Source organism: Drosophila gunungcola, unplaced genomic scaffold (genome assembly GCF_025200985.1).
Source record: "Drosophila gunungcola strain Sukarami unplaced genomic scaffold, Dgunungcola_SK_2 000001F, whole genome shotgun sequence".
Lineage (NCBI taxonomy): Eukaryota > Metazoa > Arthropoda > Insecta > Diptera > Drosophilidae > Drosophila > Drosophila gunungcola.
The window spans coordinates 11971208-11989705 of NW_026453197.1; the positions used below are offsets into that span (position 1 = coordinate 11971208).

The 18498-nt window shown below is 39.4% G+C and overlaps 1 protein-coding gene across 1 annotated transcript; it reads right to left on the bottom strand.

Annotated features, from left to right (window-relative positions):
• Positions 1-6086: 6086 nt before the first annotated feature.
• LOC128263498 (ABC transporter G family member 2-like) lies at positions 6087-18206 on the bottom strand. Its single transcript, XM_052998578.1, has 13 exons — positions 16238-18206; positions 12587-12704; positions 12185-12520; positions 11887-12125; positions 11676-11822; positions 11098-11610; positions 10435-11034; positions 8212-8458; positions 7899-8088; positions 7458-7842; positions 7284-7400; positions 7014-7141; positions 6087-6951 (listed from the first exon to the last, which is right to left on the bottom strand). The coding sequence occupies exons 1-13, from the start codon at positions 16734-16736 to the stop codon at positions 6172-6174; spliced, it is 4299 nt and encodes a 1432-aa protein (XP_052854538.1). The 5' UTR covers positions 16737-18206; the 3' UTR covers positions 6087-6171.
• Between the last annotated feature and the right edge of the window lie 292 nt (positions 18207-18498).

Sequence of the window (18498 nt, forward strand, 5' to 3'; positions counted from 1 at the left end):
TAAATAAATTTGTAAAATTTGGTTGCAACTTAAAAACTGTCTCAGTCTGACAAATGTTTCCGTTTCAGCATTGTATGCTAAAAAAAACTTTTTCGCTTTGGGGTTTATCCACGAGCTCAGATGCACACATGCAAGTGCGAAAACAAAGAGGGTTTTATTAATATTGATGATGCTCTTCTGTGTTTGCTAGACGACGCCTTCAAGTATGCCATAAATCTTTGTCAACTTTTCTGAAGCGACAAAAAATAAAATTAAGACATTAAAAGGGTGACACATACGTAACGAAAGTCTTTGATATTAACCAACAGTACTGTATATTTATATATAAATCAAATTAACAATTGCGAAAATTCAAGTTGAATCAGATTTTGTTATTAAAAGTTATTTATACATATTTTTTAATCAGTGTTTCCTGCTTACCATAAATTATGTTTGCCGTCATTATTTTTCAGAGTTAGTTTGAACCACATACTGCTATTGTGTTGCTTTTCAGCATGTTTTTCCAAATTTAATGCAAATTTCCAAAGCCACATGTGGACTGTGGGGTTTACAATTTCATTTTCTTCACAGCCCTACAAATTTTGCCGTGGCAAAATGTTGTGACAATATGGGAAATGGCTGCAAAAAATGTTCAGGTTATTATTTACTTTTTTTTTAAATAAATTTCAGCTTACAAAGAAATTAATATTCGGCTTTGCGGATAATAAATAGAGAGCTGATTTTAATGAAACACAATTAATTATTTTAGCTTGAGGTGCTTTATATTTTTAAAATTTTGTCTTGGACATACAGTCACCTTTAAAAGAGCCACTGCAACTGACAGCAATAATGTCTGTCAATTTCCTGGCTGGGTATCCAAATTGTACTGAAAAATTCTAAATTAATTGCGTCGAGAGATGGCTCTGTCTCGCTTTGAAACAGCTTCCTGTTTCCGGTTGTCTGAAAGGATATACCACGAGCATCGAATCAATCGAATTAAATCACTAATCACATATGCCAGGACACAATTTGAGCCAGTTTCAAAATGCATGTGGCATCTGCGGGGGATGTCTTATGACAGAATGCATTTAGAAAGCCACTTCAAAGGCCTGATTAGTCTGGGAAAAACTAATTGTCGGTCTCTTCTGGGAACATGCACTGGGAAAGTTTAACCGAAGCGTCTGAAAAGTTTATTGAAAGCGATGATACAAAGGGCTCGATATAAGTCCCCATTTATTTGCTTGATTAGAGGACGTTTTTGGGTCAGAGGCTTCTTTGGCCTCAGTTAGATTACCTTATACTTTACATTTTCTTTGGAAAAGCTAATTATAAAAGTTGCCTTGGTCTAAACTAATACTTTCACTGGCCGCTGTTGATTGATGCCAGAGCAGCTGAAATTTCGTAATTTAAATGATGGGTTCTGCGGTGGAAAGTGCACTGGGAGCAGCTGCTTTCTGACATGGAAAATTGCCTGGGTGTTTGCTGGGAACATTTTCAAAACTTAGCAAAAAGTTGGGTCTATCTCAGCAAATGAAAAATATAAATACCCAGCCATTTATATGCGGCGGGGGACATTTAGAGCACTTCGAGTGCCTCTGGGAGAACTTGGGCATTTAGACGCCATTTGCCGGGATTACCACTCTCTTATGCATCTTTAGTTTTTGGCCCAAAAGTTCCACAAAACATTTCCCTTTGACTGCAACCATTTAGACAAAACTGTTTTGCACCACCCACCCAAAGGATCTCACCAAGACCTTGAACCCCTCGCACAATAAAAGTGAATGCCAGAAATGCCAGAAAGCACAGCCCCATGGTTCCAGCTGTGTGATATTTCGCAGCTTGGGCCGCCATAAAAGGAGCATAAGCAGATTTTATTACCCTTTTGCCCTTTTTAGAGAATGTAATCCGAATTAAGTACTGAGTACTGAGACAAAGTTATGGCCAAGTAGATTTATTTTTTGGGATTGAGTTGGAGAACAAACATATATTTAACATAAACTATTCCCCACTGAGTAGTTTCGTCTGTAGTTTTGGCTTCAAATTTTAATATATTTTATCTTTAAAGTTTTAATTACATAAATAAGACAAATAAGTTAATTAAACTCTCTTCATAATTTTATTTTAATTTACTGTGAATCAGTATTTATTGTGCTTTACAATAGATTTTAGTTAGAGATCCTTATACATTGAAGATGAGCAACGACAACATTATTATTTGCTGGTCATTGAACATAAATCTTTGATTATTTTTGGTTCGACATAGTGGCGTGCCAATGAAGCAGACCCAAATCAATTAAATATCCATTATGCAAATACATTTGCCGCATCCCATCTTCATGCATATTTATGTGCCAGCACGGGAAACCGCAAGACTAACCAAAATAGAATTTTTTGGCAGCCACAATGCCCAAGTGTAAACAAGTAGAGATGGGCGAAATATTGCTGTGTTGTGATTGAGGATTTCCATATTTACTCAGGACACAATTTGTGTGGGTGGCAGGCAAACAGCTAAAAATAAACCCAAATGGCAATGGGGAAAATGGCGTCAGCAGCCGGTGAAACGATTTTAATGTCCAGCTGTAAGTTAAGCCACCAACACTTCTGGACAAAGTTCATCGAGTGGGGATTTGTCAGCGTGGCGTAGTGTTGGACGAAAAAAAAAAAATCTGTTGCATACTCTGCACATAGATTATGTAAGTTTTTGGCCAACAGGACACAATTTCATGTCGACCAGAAGCCAAACAACAGGGAAAATTTCACAAAAGCCACACACAATCGAACTGAAAATCAGGACTTGCATTCATAACCGGAAATGCGTTGTTTGTGTGTGGTGGTTAAATGGCACCGGATGTAAATCAAAGGTTAGTTCACTTCCGGGATACGAAGTATCATTGTTGGTAAAGAAAGTCAATAACGGCTATAATATGTATTGATCAACATTTGTGGTATTAATAAAAGGAATACATAATGAACAACTTAAATACATTTTAATGTACTTAACATTTATTTTAGTAAATAAAAACTGCCAATGTTCCTTTGAAAATTCCCTTTTTGTTAGCCATAGAAATGCAACAATTCTGAATGAACATTGATCATAGGATCCTTCAGTTCAAAAGTCCCACCATTTAGGCATGCTAAAAATATAAAGTAGTTGCCAATAACACCCCAACACCCAACTGGAAAAATAGTTCACTTTTCATTGAAGATAGATGCAATTGAAGGGATATAAAACCAAAGCAAATAAAACAACTAGCCAAGCAAAAAGAATGCAATTGTAAAACAATTTCATTTTTATTGTCTTAGTTTCCTTGGTTTTTCTTTGTTGTCGGTTTTGTTTGTTCTGCTTAAATTTCAGACATTTTCAAGCGGTCCAGTTACACTTGGGTTCAAAGCATTTTATGTTGCCAAGTACAGCCATGGCAAAGTCCATAAACTTAATAAATGCTTTGGTAATTACGGGCGAAAACTTCATTATAATTTAATTTTTCGCATATAGTGTCAATAAAATTTACGACATTTTGTTTGCGCTGGCTGCAACAATTAAAATTTCATTAATGGCGTGAAATAAATTATAAAGTGCACAAAATGCGCATAGTCCATTAATAATCCGATGGCGGGCCAAATTGTTTTCATGCCAGAAATGCGTTTGTCCTGGCGAAGCTTACCAAATAATAAATAAAATAATTTAAAATAAAAATTAAAAACATTTTTTGTAGTTTTAAATTCGTTGATTTAAGCTTTGATAACAAAATTACAGTCAGAGTAATAAAAAAAAGGGTTGTACAAATCAAATTACACATTGTTCCCTAAGTAAAGATAGACCACACTTTGACCCCTTTGAATGTATACGAGGATAGAAAGCAATGAAAACTTTCGGAATCTTTTTTTTTATGATTTTTTTGTATAATTGCTCATAGGATACTAATTAGAAAAGCAATTTGCTTTCCAGAGCTTAACGAAAATATAAATTTCAATGAAATGTTCAAAAAAAATTGTTTATCTGCCCCGAGACCGAGGTGAAGTCCGATTGTCGCTTGGCGGTGGCAAGTGCAACAAAGTGTTCAATAAATTATGCCCTTGCCATTGTTTGTGCCACAAAAGAAGTGGCTGGTGCAGCGGCAACAGCAATCGATTTGTCTTAGCCGCTGCACACGTCCAACATGTCGTATGTGTAACAAGTGTAGCACATAAATTTCCAAGGTTGCTGGGCTCTGGCGATGGAGGCGATGCAGAGGTGAGGGCGTGGCATGCAACGTCTTGGGGCAGCCACAAAATAAATAAAATAAAAGCAAAAGTGTTTTGCCCGTAAAGTTTTGTGCACTATTCGCAGATATGTTGGATTTGATTTATACGAAAACATGGCAAGTTTGTGATATCATTTATAAAGTTGCATGAAGCAATTTGTTTGTCTGTGGTAAAGCATTTATTTACAGCCGCGGGCTTGCTTACAGATGCGGAGGTGTTAAGCTTGGTTGAAGAATTATATATTAATAACAATAAAGTGTATAAATATTAAATAATAATTGTTCAATTTATCCCACCAAATTAAGCTCTTGAATTAATAGTTACATTTAAGCTTTTTTTTTATATGACCTGATATCAGATGAACTTCATTCTTTTAATTTCATATTGATGTTTCATAAATAAGTTATTTTTCCTCTTACGGACCAATCAAATGTTGTTCGAAATGAATTAAATATGTTTGTTTCGTTATTGAAACTTTTTCCACTGACCAAAAGTACTTAACACACTTCCACCTACGCTGTGAATCTGAATTCGTGTCTCTATTTTTCACATTCACACCAAAAAAAGTTTTAGTTTGCCAGCATTTCTATTTGGGTCATTGGGGATTTACTGGGCCCAAAAACTTTTCATATGCTTTTGCCAAAAAAAGAGGTCCAAAACTTTTCAATTGGCAGCTTAAATTTTGCAGATATTTCCGATCCGTTTTAAAATTTCGTTTTCCTTTGCCATTATTTGCTGTCTGCCGAGATTGTTTGTATTTTAAATTGATTTAATGTACGGCGGCAGTGACATATGAATGATACATATGAAGCTTATCTGCCTGAGGACTTAAATTCTGGCTTACAGGTTGCCACTCATTACATATAATTAAATTGGGCGGATTTGCCCAGCCGAAGAACGCTAATTGATTTTGCTCACAAGCCGAATACATACACTTCCGAGTGCATGGCTCAGAGGGAAATGCTCCCAAACGAATTTGCTATCTATTTGCAACATGACTGCGGGTAAAATAATGGAATTTCCGCTTCCACTCCGCGCCGGAAGTTTCGCAGTGGGTACAAAAAAGCTTGGCAAAATGCATTGCGGAGCAAAGTCCAAAAGTGTCGAAGATGCAGAAAGGCCACGGGGACTTCAGACTATAGCGGCAGTAAGTCAGCCAAAATTCCAAGATGTCCTTGTCTATATACTACATAGCAGTGTGTTTGTGTGTGTGTGTGACTGAGTGCGTCTGTGTGTGTTTTGGCTGCAAGTAACGACGCTTTCAAGGTTGGAATTATGTCAGTGCCAGAAAATACGTCGGCAGTCTGAAACAACTTCAAAGAGATTAAAGCAAATGGCTAACAACTGAAAATTACAGTTGGAATTAAATTACTAACTACTAACTAAATTGGCTCAGCCATTTAAAGAAGTCCACATTAAGGCTGTTGAACCTTAGCATGATTGCATTTACAAATATTAAATTAAATTATTATTATTGGTACCACAATCTAATTAAGTTCAACCGTTTCTCGCCATTTTGTATGCTATCTTTACCGATACTGGATTATACATTATTCAAAAATCTGCATTTAATTCAAAGTTAACAAATTGAAAAGATTCCATAAATTTTGACTAACAAAATTATATCAATGCAAGTCAACTTAGTTAATTAAATTATCTAATAAGCACTTTAACTACACCGAATCGTTCAGATAAATGGTGGCAGCCTTTTTTCAAACCTGTTTTAAAAGTAAAGTATTTTTGGTTCGGGACTCGGCTAATGTAGGAGAAATCGGTCTCAAAGCTTTTCCTGCGATTTTCCGGCATATTTCCACAACTTTCGGCCAGGGCTGTGCACATTTTTTAGTGATTTTATAACAATATATTATTTTAAATCTTTTGTCCGCCCGAAAATTTATTGAATTTAAACTTAAATAAATTGTAAACCCAGGTAACTAACTAATCTTATCACCGAAGTGCTCGTCGGATGACCGTGCTTAGGGTCACAAAAAAGGCGAGAAGCAGGAGGACCATGAATACACCCAGGACAGCCATATCCCAGGCGAATTCGTCCCCCTGCATATCGAAGTCCTTGAGGAACTGATCCGCCGTCCTGTAGTAGCAGTAATTCATTGCGGCATGGCACTCCAGTTCCCCGCGATCATATCCATAGATGGCCCTCATCAGACCCTCGAAGATGTATCGGAAAAAGGACACATCGCAGATGGGACGCAGAAACCAGGAGAGTTCATTTAGCCGGATGAAGAAGCCGGAGAAGAGAAGGAACGGAATTGTCGCACTCGGCACCAGGAAAATGGCCAACTGCATGGTAAACAGGGATCCCGCGATAACACCAATAAAATGGCCAATAAACGCAGTCATCACACAGATGCCCCAGCACATGACAAATCGATGGAATTCCGGTGGCTGACCCGTCATTAAGTATCCGATGGTAATGAACATTGTGGGGCAGGTCAGCTGCAAGGGCAAGTCGGCCAGAACCTTGGAGATATAGTAGGCTCCCAGGGAGTACCATCCGTTGTAGTACTCCCTGATGAACACCGCCGAATCCTGCATGCATAGTAGAATCGAAGGCATGGCATTGCCGGCGAACACGAACAGGATCACAAAGAACAGGCAGGATACATTGGATACTATTTTGCCCGCATCGCCGCCTATTTGCCAGTAGACCACGCCCAGGAGTAAGGCCACCACCACGTGCATCACCAGACGCATCTGGACAGCAACCTGAAAAATATAAAAATTATTTAAATATGTCCTTAAGAAAAATGTCTTTTGTAATCACCCACCATGTCCCTAGACATGGAGCGCAAATGGCGGCGAAGCAGCACACTCAGCTGGAACCAGAAGCCCACCTGCTCCTTACCACGCAGATGGCTCAAATCCATGGTATCCCGATGGACATCCATTAATGCTGCTGGAATAAAATTAGAGCAGGCAGAGAAAAGCGAAAGATAGAGCAGAGAAAGTGCAGTAAAGAATAAACGAGTGCAGCAGCGCAAAGAAGGATTTGTATAAGATAAACCATCTTAAGAACCATTCCAACCATCATCACTTACTCTCCTCATCCACCTGCAACTTTACAACATTGCTTGAGTTGCAATAAATCATCTTGTTTTGAGTGATGAGGGATTCACAGCGCTCTGTGGTGGACGATTGGCTGCACACTTCCAGGGCTGTAAATAATAAAAGTTATATTAAATATTTAATTTCAGGCTTCCCCAATAGCTTACCAAAATCCGCAGGATTGTAGTACTGTGGACAGATGTGACCGGAATCGGCAAAGGTGCCCAGCATTTCGCACTGTTCGCCGGCATAGAGAACCTCGCCGTGAGCCAAGACCAGGACATCATCGAAAAGTTGGAAAAGTCGCGAACCGGGCTGATGGACCACGCAGACCACTATCCTGCCATCGTGGGCCAATCTTTGCAAGTGGCAAATAACCTGGTAGCTGGCCACACAATCCAAGCCACTGGTGGGTTCATCGAAAAACATAATGGGCGGATTCGTCACTAGTTCAATTCCAATGGACAGGCGCTTGTGTTCGCCTCCAGACAAGTGCTTTACCAAAGTCCGACGGCTGGACTGCAGCTGCAGTATGTCGATTATGTCGTCTATCTGAAAAATGATGGTGTCAGCTCTTTACATTTTTGTGTACGATAACTACCACCCACAGTTTGCTGTTTCTCCTGAGGATTTGTGGAACTGGGCATTTTTAGGTCAACGGAAACGCGCAAAGTCTCCTCGACAGTCAGGAGGTTAAGCATCACAAAGTCCTGAGCAATGTAGGCGGACATTTTCCGAAACGACAGCATATCCCTGGGTTTGCCATTCAAGAGGAACTGCCCTGAAGCTCCTTGGAGTCTGTAAGTGAGAGAAATATGTGAAGTCAATTAAGTGTTCAAAGTTTTATAATAACTTTAAATAATAAGTTATAAAAGTCTTATTACTTTAATTTTGTTTGTCCAGAAAGTATAGTATACTCACTTGAAACCTGCCAGGGCATTGAGCAGAGTGGATTTTCCGGCTCCCGAGGGACCCAGAATGGCCGTCAACCGTCCTGATTTAAACGCACCACATGCCTCGTTCAGTATTGGAGTGGAACTTTTTGTAGATCCCTTCAGTGAGTAGCTAACTTGGCTGAAATGCAACTCCAGCGCCTGTTGCTTTTGGGCCAGGCCATTCGCCTGAATTTGTACCGCGTTATCGGCCATTAGACGGCGGCTGATTGTTGTTTATGAACCAGATACTCGTGCTCTGAGCTGATTTAATTCAGTTCTATTTATGCGGGCGACTGAACATTAAGCCGGTCAAGATCCCAGTGAACTGAAGTCTCGAATGCTCAACTTTTAATAAATGCAGACCAAATGTGTGGCTAATGACTGGTACATTTTGGGAGCTTTCACTTATCGTTCGAACGACCGTTAAGGAGGATCGCGGATAATCTTATCGCTTAGGGTTGGCTGGATTGGATCAAGGTCGTCCCACCCAACCGAACGTGTTCGACAGCGAACTCACTGCAGTTCTCCCACCCACTTTGAGTTAATGAGATCTTGTCTGAGGTCAGTCGAGTTGTTTACAAGTAGGCTGTTTAATTCAACAGGGAGAGCTAAGGAGATACAACTATTAATATTACAGCAAATTAAATAAAATATTTTCTCACGGCAAAAACCCTATTTAAACAGATGATATAACTAGTTAATTTGAGTATTTTTAAGTTTACCTACATTCAACATTATAAATTAACAAATATTGTTTGAAAACTTTTTTCAACTTGCGCCCAAAAGTCAGCAGCGATTTCTGCCACTGGCAATGACCTTCTTTAGAGAGTGAAATTAACAATTGGCCGGGGGCACTGGGTAATTGATACAGAGTATTCAGCTCGAAACAATGACCGCTGATAGCACACACCCAATTACATTGCTTTTATACAGACCAAACTGCGTAATATAATAGAAGTTAGAAATTAGAATTGGCTTTGTTCATTTCAGTTATCGAACAGCTGGTGCTTTTCACTAATTTCTATTTTCCCGTAATTACTGCAATTGCAGCAGTCACTGAATAATCCGGTAGAATTTAAATTAAATTTCTATAGTCATTTTCTTGGCAAACAGGTTTCAGAAATCTCTCTCAACTGCAAATCGGTTTTGTTTTCCATTCAAGTTCAAGTTCAAGCTTACAATTTTGAATGTTTATTGCTATTCGAAGTGTAGGCATGAATCGATTTTATATCACAACGACTTTGTGTTTATTTTTATTCTTTTTATGCGGCTCCCGTCAATTAAGATTTCAAGTCGCGATCACATTAACCGGACGACAGAGACAGGCGATATGGCGATCCGCCAGTGGTCGACCACTTGTTGTTGATATTCAAAACGCGACTGATTTCAATTGCTTTCAGTCGGAAGCCGGCAACTGCTATTAATCGTAATTCATCTGGCAACATGTTCGAGGTGCACTTCAAGTTGCATTCAAGTTGGATTCAAAAACATAGTATACTTTTGAGATAGTGGATAATAATAGTCTAAACTTATAACAAAATTTTCCGCAATGATGCCTTCCATATTTGAATTTATAAATCATAATTAAATGTTCAACGCTTTTAAACCTTGCAGCTTATGAACTCCCAGGGCAAAAACAATTAAATGCTTAACAGCTTTATCGGAAATTATAAGAATAAAAAAAATCAACTTGGTTTTTAGGTTATTATTTCTTAATACACAACAAGAATTGCCGTCAATTATGTTATGAATAAAAAAAATTAAAGCAAGTAAGACAATCAAAAAGGCACTCTCTTAGGTTCATGGAAAAATATTTTTTAATAATATTTTTTCAAAGTCATACTCGCAGCCGAAGCCTGAAAATCAGGCTTGTGTTACAACTAGTCAATAAATGGGTTCATTAATACAATACAAAAATACAATTGTTTATATGCTATGCTATACAAATTTTCTATTTACAGTTATTGATCTCGGTAACTGCCGTGTGTATTTTTGTAAGTGTGTGTGTGTGTGTGATTAAGGGCTCTATAATCCTTTGTTTCAGATATATATCACGATTTCCTTACGCTCTAAAGGCTTTTTCAATCTTTGGCACATAGGTTTCTCTTGAATAAATGCTTAAAAAGAAACCATAAATTTAAAGTAAAACATTTAACCGTCGGCGGAATGTGGCAGGTATTTATCTGGTCCCTTGAATCTCTTGTGCCTCATCTGAACAATCTTAAGCGGAAGGACATGATGTAGAACGCCAGGATGCGCAGGAAGACCAAAATGCCGAGTAGAACGATCAGGGCAAAACTATAGTTCGCATCGGCCATGTCCAGGCTCTTGAGAATGTGCTTCGGGGCTATTAGATGGCAGTACATCTCCTCGCAGACCAAACGCTCTCGATTGTATCCAAAAATGGCCGCCATAGATCCCTCCAGACTGTACTTCAGGAAGGATATGTCGAACATCCAGCGCATATAGACCGGAGCGTCTTTCTCCATCAGAAAGAAGCCGCTGAACTGCAGAAACGGGCAGATGAAGAAGGGACCCAGGATGGAGCCCAACTTAAGGCTGAGTGCTGCTCCCACTGCCAATCCGATGCTCTGCGAGACCAGAGCCGTAACGAACACCATCAGGAAGAAGAGGCCGAACCGCCAGAGCTCCAAAGGCTGTTGGGTCAACAGATAGGTGGGCACGATGAACAGAGCACTGCAGATGACCTGGATGGGCAGGTCTGCCAGAGTGATGGCCACATAGTACGCTCGCAGGGAGTACCAGCGATTAAAGTGCTCGCGCGACACAATGGGGAACTCCAATGGAACTGTAGATAATGGAAGTACTTCAAATTTGATTCTATAAATTTTATTTAGTTTTTAATACTTACACTTTACCAATATACCCGAGAACGCACAGTACATGATGAACATGATCGTGTAGAAGAGGTATCGGAAGATATTCAGCGTCTGGGCGGCATCGTTGCCGATCCCAAAGTACAGGGTTCCTATCAGCAGCCCGGTGACCAGGTGAATGGCGAACCGCATTGTGGTCAGCGAGCTGTCCCGCCAAATCAGCAGGAAGGTCCTTAGCAGCAGGATGCTCAGCTGGCGGTAGAATGGAGTGGCGTAGATGTTCTGCCGCTTGCACAGATGCGATGGATCCAACTCCAGTGCTGGCCTGGGTTTCTTCTTTTTCTTTGGCTTGCAGCAGCTTCCGGCCGACTTTCCACCCACATCGCCGCTTCCGATTCCCCCCGTCTGACTGTCCCACACCCGGGAAGAAAGCTCATTGATGGGCGTGAGTGGCTTGAAGATGCTGCCCTGCGGGAAATGATGTGGCACAGATGTGGACATCACGGGAGCCGTCACGGGTGTCATTAGGCCCGCTGCCATTAGTTGATCTGGAATGTTTACGAAACTAAGTTACCCCATTATGTTCACTTCAAATTGTATCCCCCTGTCTCACCAACTTTCTTCATGGCCGCCAGTTGCGCCACTCGGGCAGACTTGCTCTGTCTGTAGTCCTCATTACGACCATTGTCCATCAGAGCCACCAGCTTCTCCAGCTGGTTGTCATCCTCCGTGTCATAGTCATGAGTGGCTATTTCCATTACTGTTAATCAGGCAATAGTTGAGCATATTCTTTCCTACAAATAAGTATTTTAGGCTAAGCTTACAGTAATCTGCTGGATTGTAGGACTCAGGGCAGTGCAGATTGAGGGCGCCCAGGAAGGGCAGTAGGTTTTGTGCTCCGCCAGCGTAGATGCACTGGCCCTCGCCTATGGCATACAGATGGTCGAACATGGCAAAGGTCAGGGCACTTGGCTGGTGGATTGTGCAGATGACTGTTCGCCCCTCGAGGGCGAGTTTCTTGAGCAGATTTGTTAGCTGACTGGAGGTGGAACTATCCAGGCCCCTGAACGTATTAAATTTCCAATTAGTTGTTAATGTATAAATATTGAACAAATAACCTACGTTGTTGGTTCATCCAGTATAAGTACAGGTGGATTGTTCACCAGCTCCAGAGCAATGGCCAAACGTTTCTTCTGACCTCCACTGAGCTGGCCCGTCCTCGTGTGCCGATTCTCGTACATTCCGATGGCCTCCAGGATGCTCTTCACCCGCTCCTTCTTCTCGGTCAGCGTCATGTGGGTGCCGATCTTTAAGTTGGCCGCAAAATGCATTGCCTCCTTGACGGAGAGAAAGGCCTGAAGACTCGTATCCTGGCGGATAAAGGCAACGTTTGCCTTGAAGGCCTTTAGATCCCTTCGATTGCCATTGATGAGAAAGTCGCCTGTATAGCCATAGGTTCTGAAATAATATATTTAAGCCAATTAGCTTTATTGGAAATTAGTTTTATTTCCGGGGTTACATTACGTGTATCCAGACAGGATATTGAGCAGGGTACTCTTTCCAGCTCCCGAAGGTCCCACAACGGCACTCAGCTCACCCGACTTAAAATAGCCTGTCAGACCCATGAGTACATCTTTGGTTTCTGTGAAAAAATTTAAGAATAATTCCTAAATTAATTTTGTTATATACTTCAATTCGAAAAAAAAGTAAATTCCCTAAAATGCCATTAATATATTCTTAAGAGGTCACACTTCTTTTATGACGTTAGTTGCATTTTTATATTAGTTTTTGATTTACTTAAGGTGGTTAAAAGTTTCATTTTAATGTTGATTCATGGTCGAGTTGAAAAATTCATGAATTTGTTTTTTCAAGTATAGTATTTTATTTGATAAAAAAAAACACTGAAAAACACTGTATGAATTAGTTTTTACAGTATCGAGTAGCTCTTTAATGAATTGAAACATTTACTTATTTGTTTGCCCCACAATTTTTAATTGTAGGGTGTCCCACATTCTCACATTGAAACTCGTTCATCCCAGTGATAAGCAAATCCCATTTCCCGCGATTAATGCCGTCCAATGCCTTCTAATCTCGTTTTGCACATTTTCTGAGCTCCCAAGTTGACGGATGATAATGCCATAAACAACTTTAAATTCTATATACCAGTAGATTGGATCGCCTTTCTGTACGGGGTTCTTTTTCCTGGGCCAACTACATTGTAGTCGCCCATTATGATTGTCGACTGCCCAGTTAATATGTCGATTAGCCAGGGCTACTGGGCAATTTAGATTTCAGTGGTCTGTTCGCCCACTTATCAATCACTCCGTCGCAGAATCTTATCGCAGTGAGTTCTATGACCAAACTCGTCGTTAAACTACCTTTAAGTATTTTTTTAATGTTCGTGGGCCAGATGTTGAACTAGGGCCATCACCGGGCCAACAGGTGTACAACAAGCGATTTTTATTGCATTCCCATTGCTGCGCTGGAGTTGTCCGCCTTATCAAGGTTTTGCGATGTCCTTGTACTTGGTACTGCATTTTGCAACGGGGGATTACGAGTAAATATAATAAAATACATTAGTGCTAATGGGTCATCGAACACCTGCAATTGTCTGACCACTTCCCATATTTTTCAAATAATATTAAATTACGTTTAAATCAAAGAGTGACGAATTTTGAGTTTAAAATTAAAGGAGGTCACTTTAAGCTAAAGTTATTAGAACAATTTCCTTATCAAAATTATTGATAATTTCGTTTGTAATTAAATACAATTTTGAGAATGCAACAAGCCTTATCGTACAGTGGTTAATAGTAAATGAAATCAAAAGAGAGCGCCGAAAATATTCTCGTTTATATACAAAATCTCCACATTATGTTTATGAAAAAAAATTAAATTTTTAAATTAAACTTTGTTAATAAATTCAGCAATCTCCATAAAGCATATTCTACTTATAAGATAATAACAGATTCAGCTTGCGTGAAAAAAGAAATACTTTCTTTAAACCTCCTAAAATAACTAAACACGCACCAGGCGACGGAGATCTCCGGTCATTTGAAAAATTCCATGTTAAATCGTACCGGAAACTGTCAACAATTTCATCTGGAGCGTGCCAATCTCTTAATAAAAGCTTGCGCTATCAAATCATCTAACCAATCTCTAAAGTCGGTTTCAAAGTCGTCCTCTTTGTTATAATATTAAAAAAAAATTTTAAATGAGAAGAACAATGTAAATTCGAGAAAACAAAAAAGATATTTCATTAAGTGACATCAATTAAAACGTTTGCGTCTTTGTTATAAAGCAGAGAATTCTACTTTATCATGTTTTTATGTACTCTCTTCGTTTTATGTTCTTATATGCCTATCTAACTGGGGTATATATTGTGAATACTTTTATTCGTAGTCCCGCGTGCCACAATAATAATTATAGTATCTATCACATGTCCGACTTATGTTGTAATCGGAGTCAATACTCTTTTTATATACTTGTATCCATGTACGATATAAAAATATCGATTTGCCTTCACTGGCTTCTGATTTTCTATAATCTAAAACAAATTAACGTTGAAGAATTCCTGTATGTACATTTTTTGCTTTTTATTATCAATGGCGGTTGGGTGATAAAGGTAGTTTGTAGATATGGAACACGAGTAACATTGTGCCCAGTTTAGGTTATTTTATGCTTGGCTGCCAAAGCAGTGGCCTTCGACCAAACTAATTGTATTAGAAACTCAAGAAATTGTGTTTTGCTTCATATCTGAATAAAAATTTATAGTTTGTGTTGCAATTATGAATGGAGAAATAATTGGATTTGTTTTAAAACTAACTTTGTTAGTCTACCATGAGTTCATAGTAATCACCACCCACAATGGGTTATCGTGCATAAAATCGGCATGCGGCACGTGTCATTATTTCAAACAGGATCACAGTCAGATACTTAAATGAGTCAGGCCATGAGTCACCTGGGATACTTCGTTTTGGCACCTGCTCACTCAAATATTTTTTTGGGAATGCCTTCCTATTATTGGTGCACTTGCGTGAGTCACATGGTATATGCCCCAACTTATATCCCCGAAAAGCGAAAATATTCAAGAAAAGTATCAAGTAACTACGATTGGGGACTTATTATGCATGTTGTAAGCGAACGGTCTTATCAGCATTGTAACTGTGGGATCGTCACATTGTAAACAAACAATAAGGCAGCCACACTCGGCGATATGCAAATAGGTCCGTGAATTATATTAAGATAAAAACCACTGACCTTCATATTTAGCCCTGACCATGCAACTTTCTTTCTTTTCTGCATGTGCCCAAGCTTTAATCAATTAAATTTAAAAGGCTCTTTGAACCCAGTGATTCGTTCAATCAGCAGCTTGTCAATATAATGAATTGGAAGTGACTTCGCTTGTAACATACATATATCCGATAAAGGAAAGTAGTTTCTTTTTCAAATTCTTTTCCGTGGTGGTCTTTGTGGTCTTTGCTCAATATTTAAATCTCAAAAATAAGAAAATGTCAAAGAACTGATAATAGCTGAGTACCCTTATCTAAAAAACTCTTATAAAAACATTTTAAATGACTTTATCTGGAGATTAATGAACCAAAACCTCATCAGATATCACGACTTTCAAAGCTAATTATTCTAATAGTTGTAGCAATTTATTTGTTGTGTTTATTTTTTCATTAAAAACTAATTTTTGACAATTCTTTCAAAAAGAATCAAAAAAGGTCGTTAATTTTAACTGGGTTTGCTGGACCTTACCATATTCATATGTATCGTATGTAACCAACCCTTAATTATAATTGCCACCAAAGCGTGACTGGGTGCAAGCAAGTAATTTTATGTTCCCGGGGGGAATGCCTCTTTAGACAGCTTTTGTTTCAATAGGAAACCAAGTTTCGCATTCAGAATTTATTATGTCTTTTTCATGAACAAAGCGCTGTCTTTTAAAAGTATCAAAATGAAGACCACCATTAGAATGTCGTATCCAGATTTTTTGTCTTAACCAACAAAATACATGTTTTGTTTGAAAATTCAAATTATCATAAATATAAACACCATTCATTCAACGATCACACAATAAGGGCATATTAAATAAAAATCTTTTGATTAAATTCATAAAAGGTATCTTTAAGTAAGATCACCACCGAATAAGGATGGACAACAGTGTTCACTTACCCCTCTGGAAGACTCCGAATTTGGTGGTGTAGCGAATGTTTTCGAATCCAATGTTGATCTTCTTGATGGTTTTGTACTGTTCGTGGGGGAAGATGGAACCTCCGCTGTTGGCGGTACTGCTGCTGTGGCGGCTTTCGTCACTATTCTGGCTCTTTTGGCTCCATTGACTGTGGCCGGCAGGTGACGAAATGGGTGTGGCGCCCATTGGAGTGCCATAGATGGAGGCGCTGGCCGAAAGCACCGAGTTTTCCGTTTCGGCCAGCGGAGCATCGTGGGACTTAACCGCAATATTCAGGGTCAAGTGTGGTGGTCGCTTGGAAGACAATTTCCTACCGGGCACCGGAGTCGTGGGTCGAGGTAGTCCACCAGATCCTCCATATCCAGCGGATCCCCTAGATGGCAGATTCGTTTCCGAACAGGACTTGAAACTATTCAGTCGAATGACGTCGCCACCGGTGACATTTGGGGACACGGCACTGGCCAAACTCCAACTGGACATGTCGTTATTTTAATATGTATGTTGTCTAGCACTTTTGATCTTACGGCTTTTTCGTATAACCTTAACCCTGCTGTTCGTTTTCACTTTTATCTCTCTGTCTTCAACTAGCGTTCTCCATTTAATTTGCTCTTTCCGTTCGTTCGTCGTAGGCCTGTTTTTTCGTTAATTTTGAGGAGCGTCAAGCAATTAGAATAAATAATATTTCTTTCGCGGGTGTTTAGGTGTGTGCGTGTCTGCTGCTCATTTGAATCTTAATTTCGCGCTCTCTTGTCAGTGTGAGTTCATTCGCTTCTAGCTGTTCCCAAGGGCGTTGGGGGGTACGGGGCTCTGTGAGACCGGCAGACAACCCATTTAATAAAAAGTCGATCGGGTAGGAACAGTTGCCTGTTGCTAATCAGACCATGCCCCCAAAAACAAGAATAGCCCACTAACACATGGGAGCACATGTAAATTGAGAGAGTAATTGGCAGGGGTGGACTTATTATAATTTTCAAGGGGCATTGATGTACATTTAAAAATATGAATTGAAAGGGCAAGTTATGTTCCTTTTTGGTTAAGCGTTATTATAAACAATATTTTTGTAAAAAAAATCCTTTTTATTTCCAAACCCCTTTTTTCCGCCTCTGGTATAAACAATGCTTGTTGTTATTGCCACACTTAGAGAGCGACAATGAAGGAGATCCTCTCCGCTCACAAAGAACAAGCGTGGCGGGGGAGGGGAAAAGACGGCAGAATATTGCGCTACAATTAATTTAGTCCAGCTTATAAGTATCAGAGCCGAAATTATTACAGCTTACTAGTATTTGCAATAAAACCTTTATTTTAAAACAATTTATATAGCACGAACAAATTATTTTTTTTATATTTTTAACTCAAACGAACTTTATAAGCAAACCAATATGCCCTATGTTTTGATTTTGTTGTGTAGCGCTTGCTTATTGCACTCAAAGCTTCTTCTTTATGATGCAAAACATGAGTGTTTACATATATTTAGCACGTCGCTCTCTTTACCCTTTGTTTTGAGACGCACTTTTAATCGTTCTAAGTTTTTTTGCTTAATTTGAGACTTTTTTTCTGGGGTTCGTTCAAAAGCAGCTGATATTTGTTTCTGGGTATGTGTGTAGGCCTAGCCGTCGATTTTTTGTGCCCTCTGTCATTTCCTCGTCTTTCGCTATTGGTAGTAGTGCCGCGTTTTTTTTTTGTGCTAGGCTAGCCAACTAAGTGTTTAGTATGTAGTTATTTCTCAGTTCTCACTAAAAAGTATATCAAATTCTGAGGCTTTTTTCTTTGCGGCTTATCACTGGTCGGGGTGTTGGCGAAAATAGGGGGGAAGGGGGTTGACGTCGTAGAGGGGCCAAAGGCTAGAACCCACTAAACCACAAAAATATTCAGTTCGATTGGTGAATTCAGACTGATTATCACTGTGTCAATGCAACTGATAAGCGGAGTGCAGCTCGCACACACTAGACAAACACACACACCCGCACAGCCAGTATTACTGGGTTGAGTATTACCGCGCGTAATTATATAGATGGCTATATCTTTTGTGAAACCGAAGAGGAGCGCGATCTTGAACGGCCGTTGGCATATCACGAAATGAAAATAAATTCAGGAAAGTTGAAAAATATGAACCTAGCTGATTAGTTCTCTCCCAGGGAGCGGGAAAGAGAGAGCGAAAAAAAGAGAGAGAGAGAGTCAGAAAAGATAGCGTGGGAGAGCGGCTATCAGCTGTTTTGCTTGTCCATCCCCTCACAAAACTACG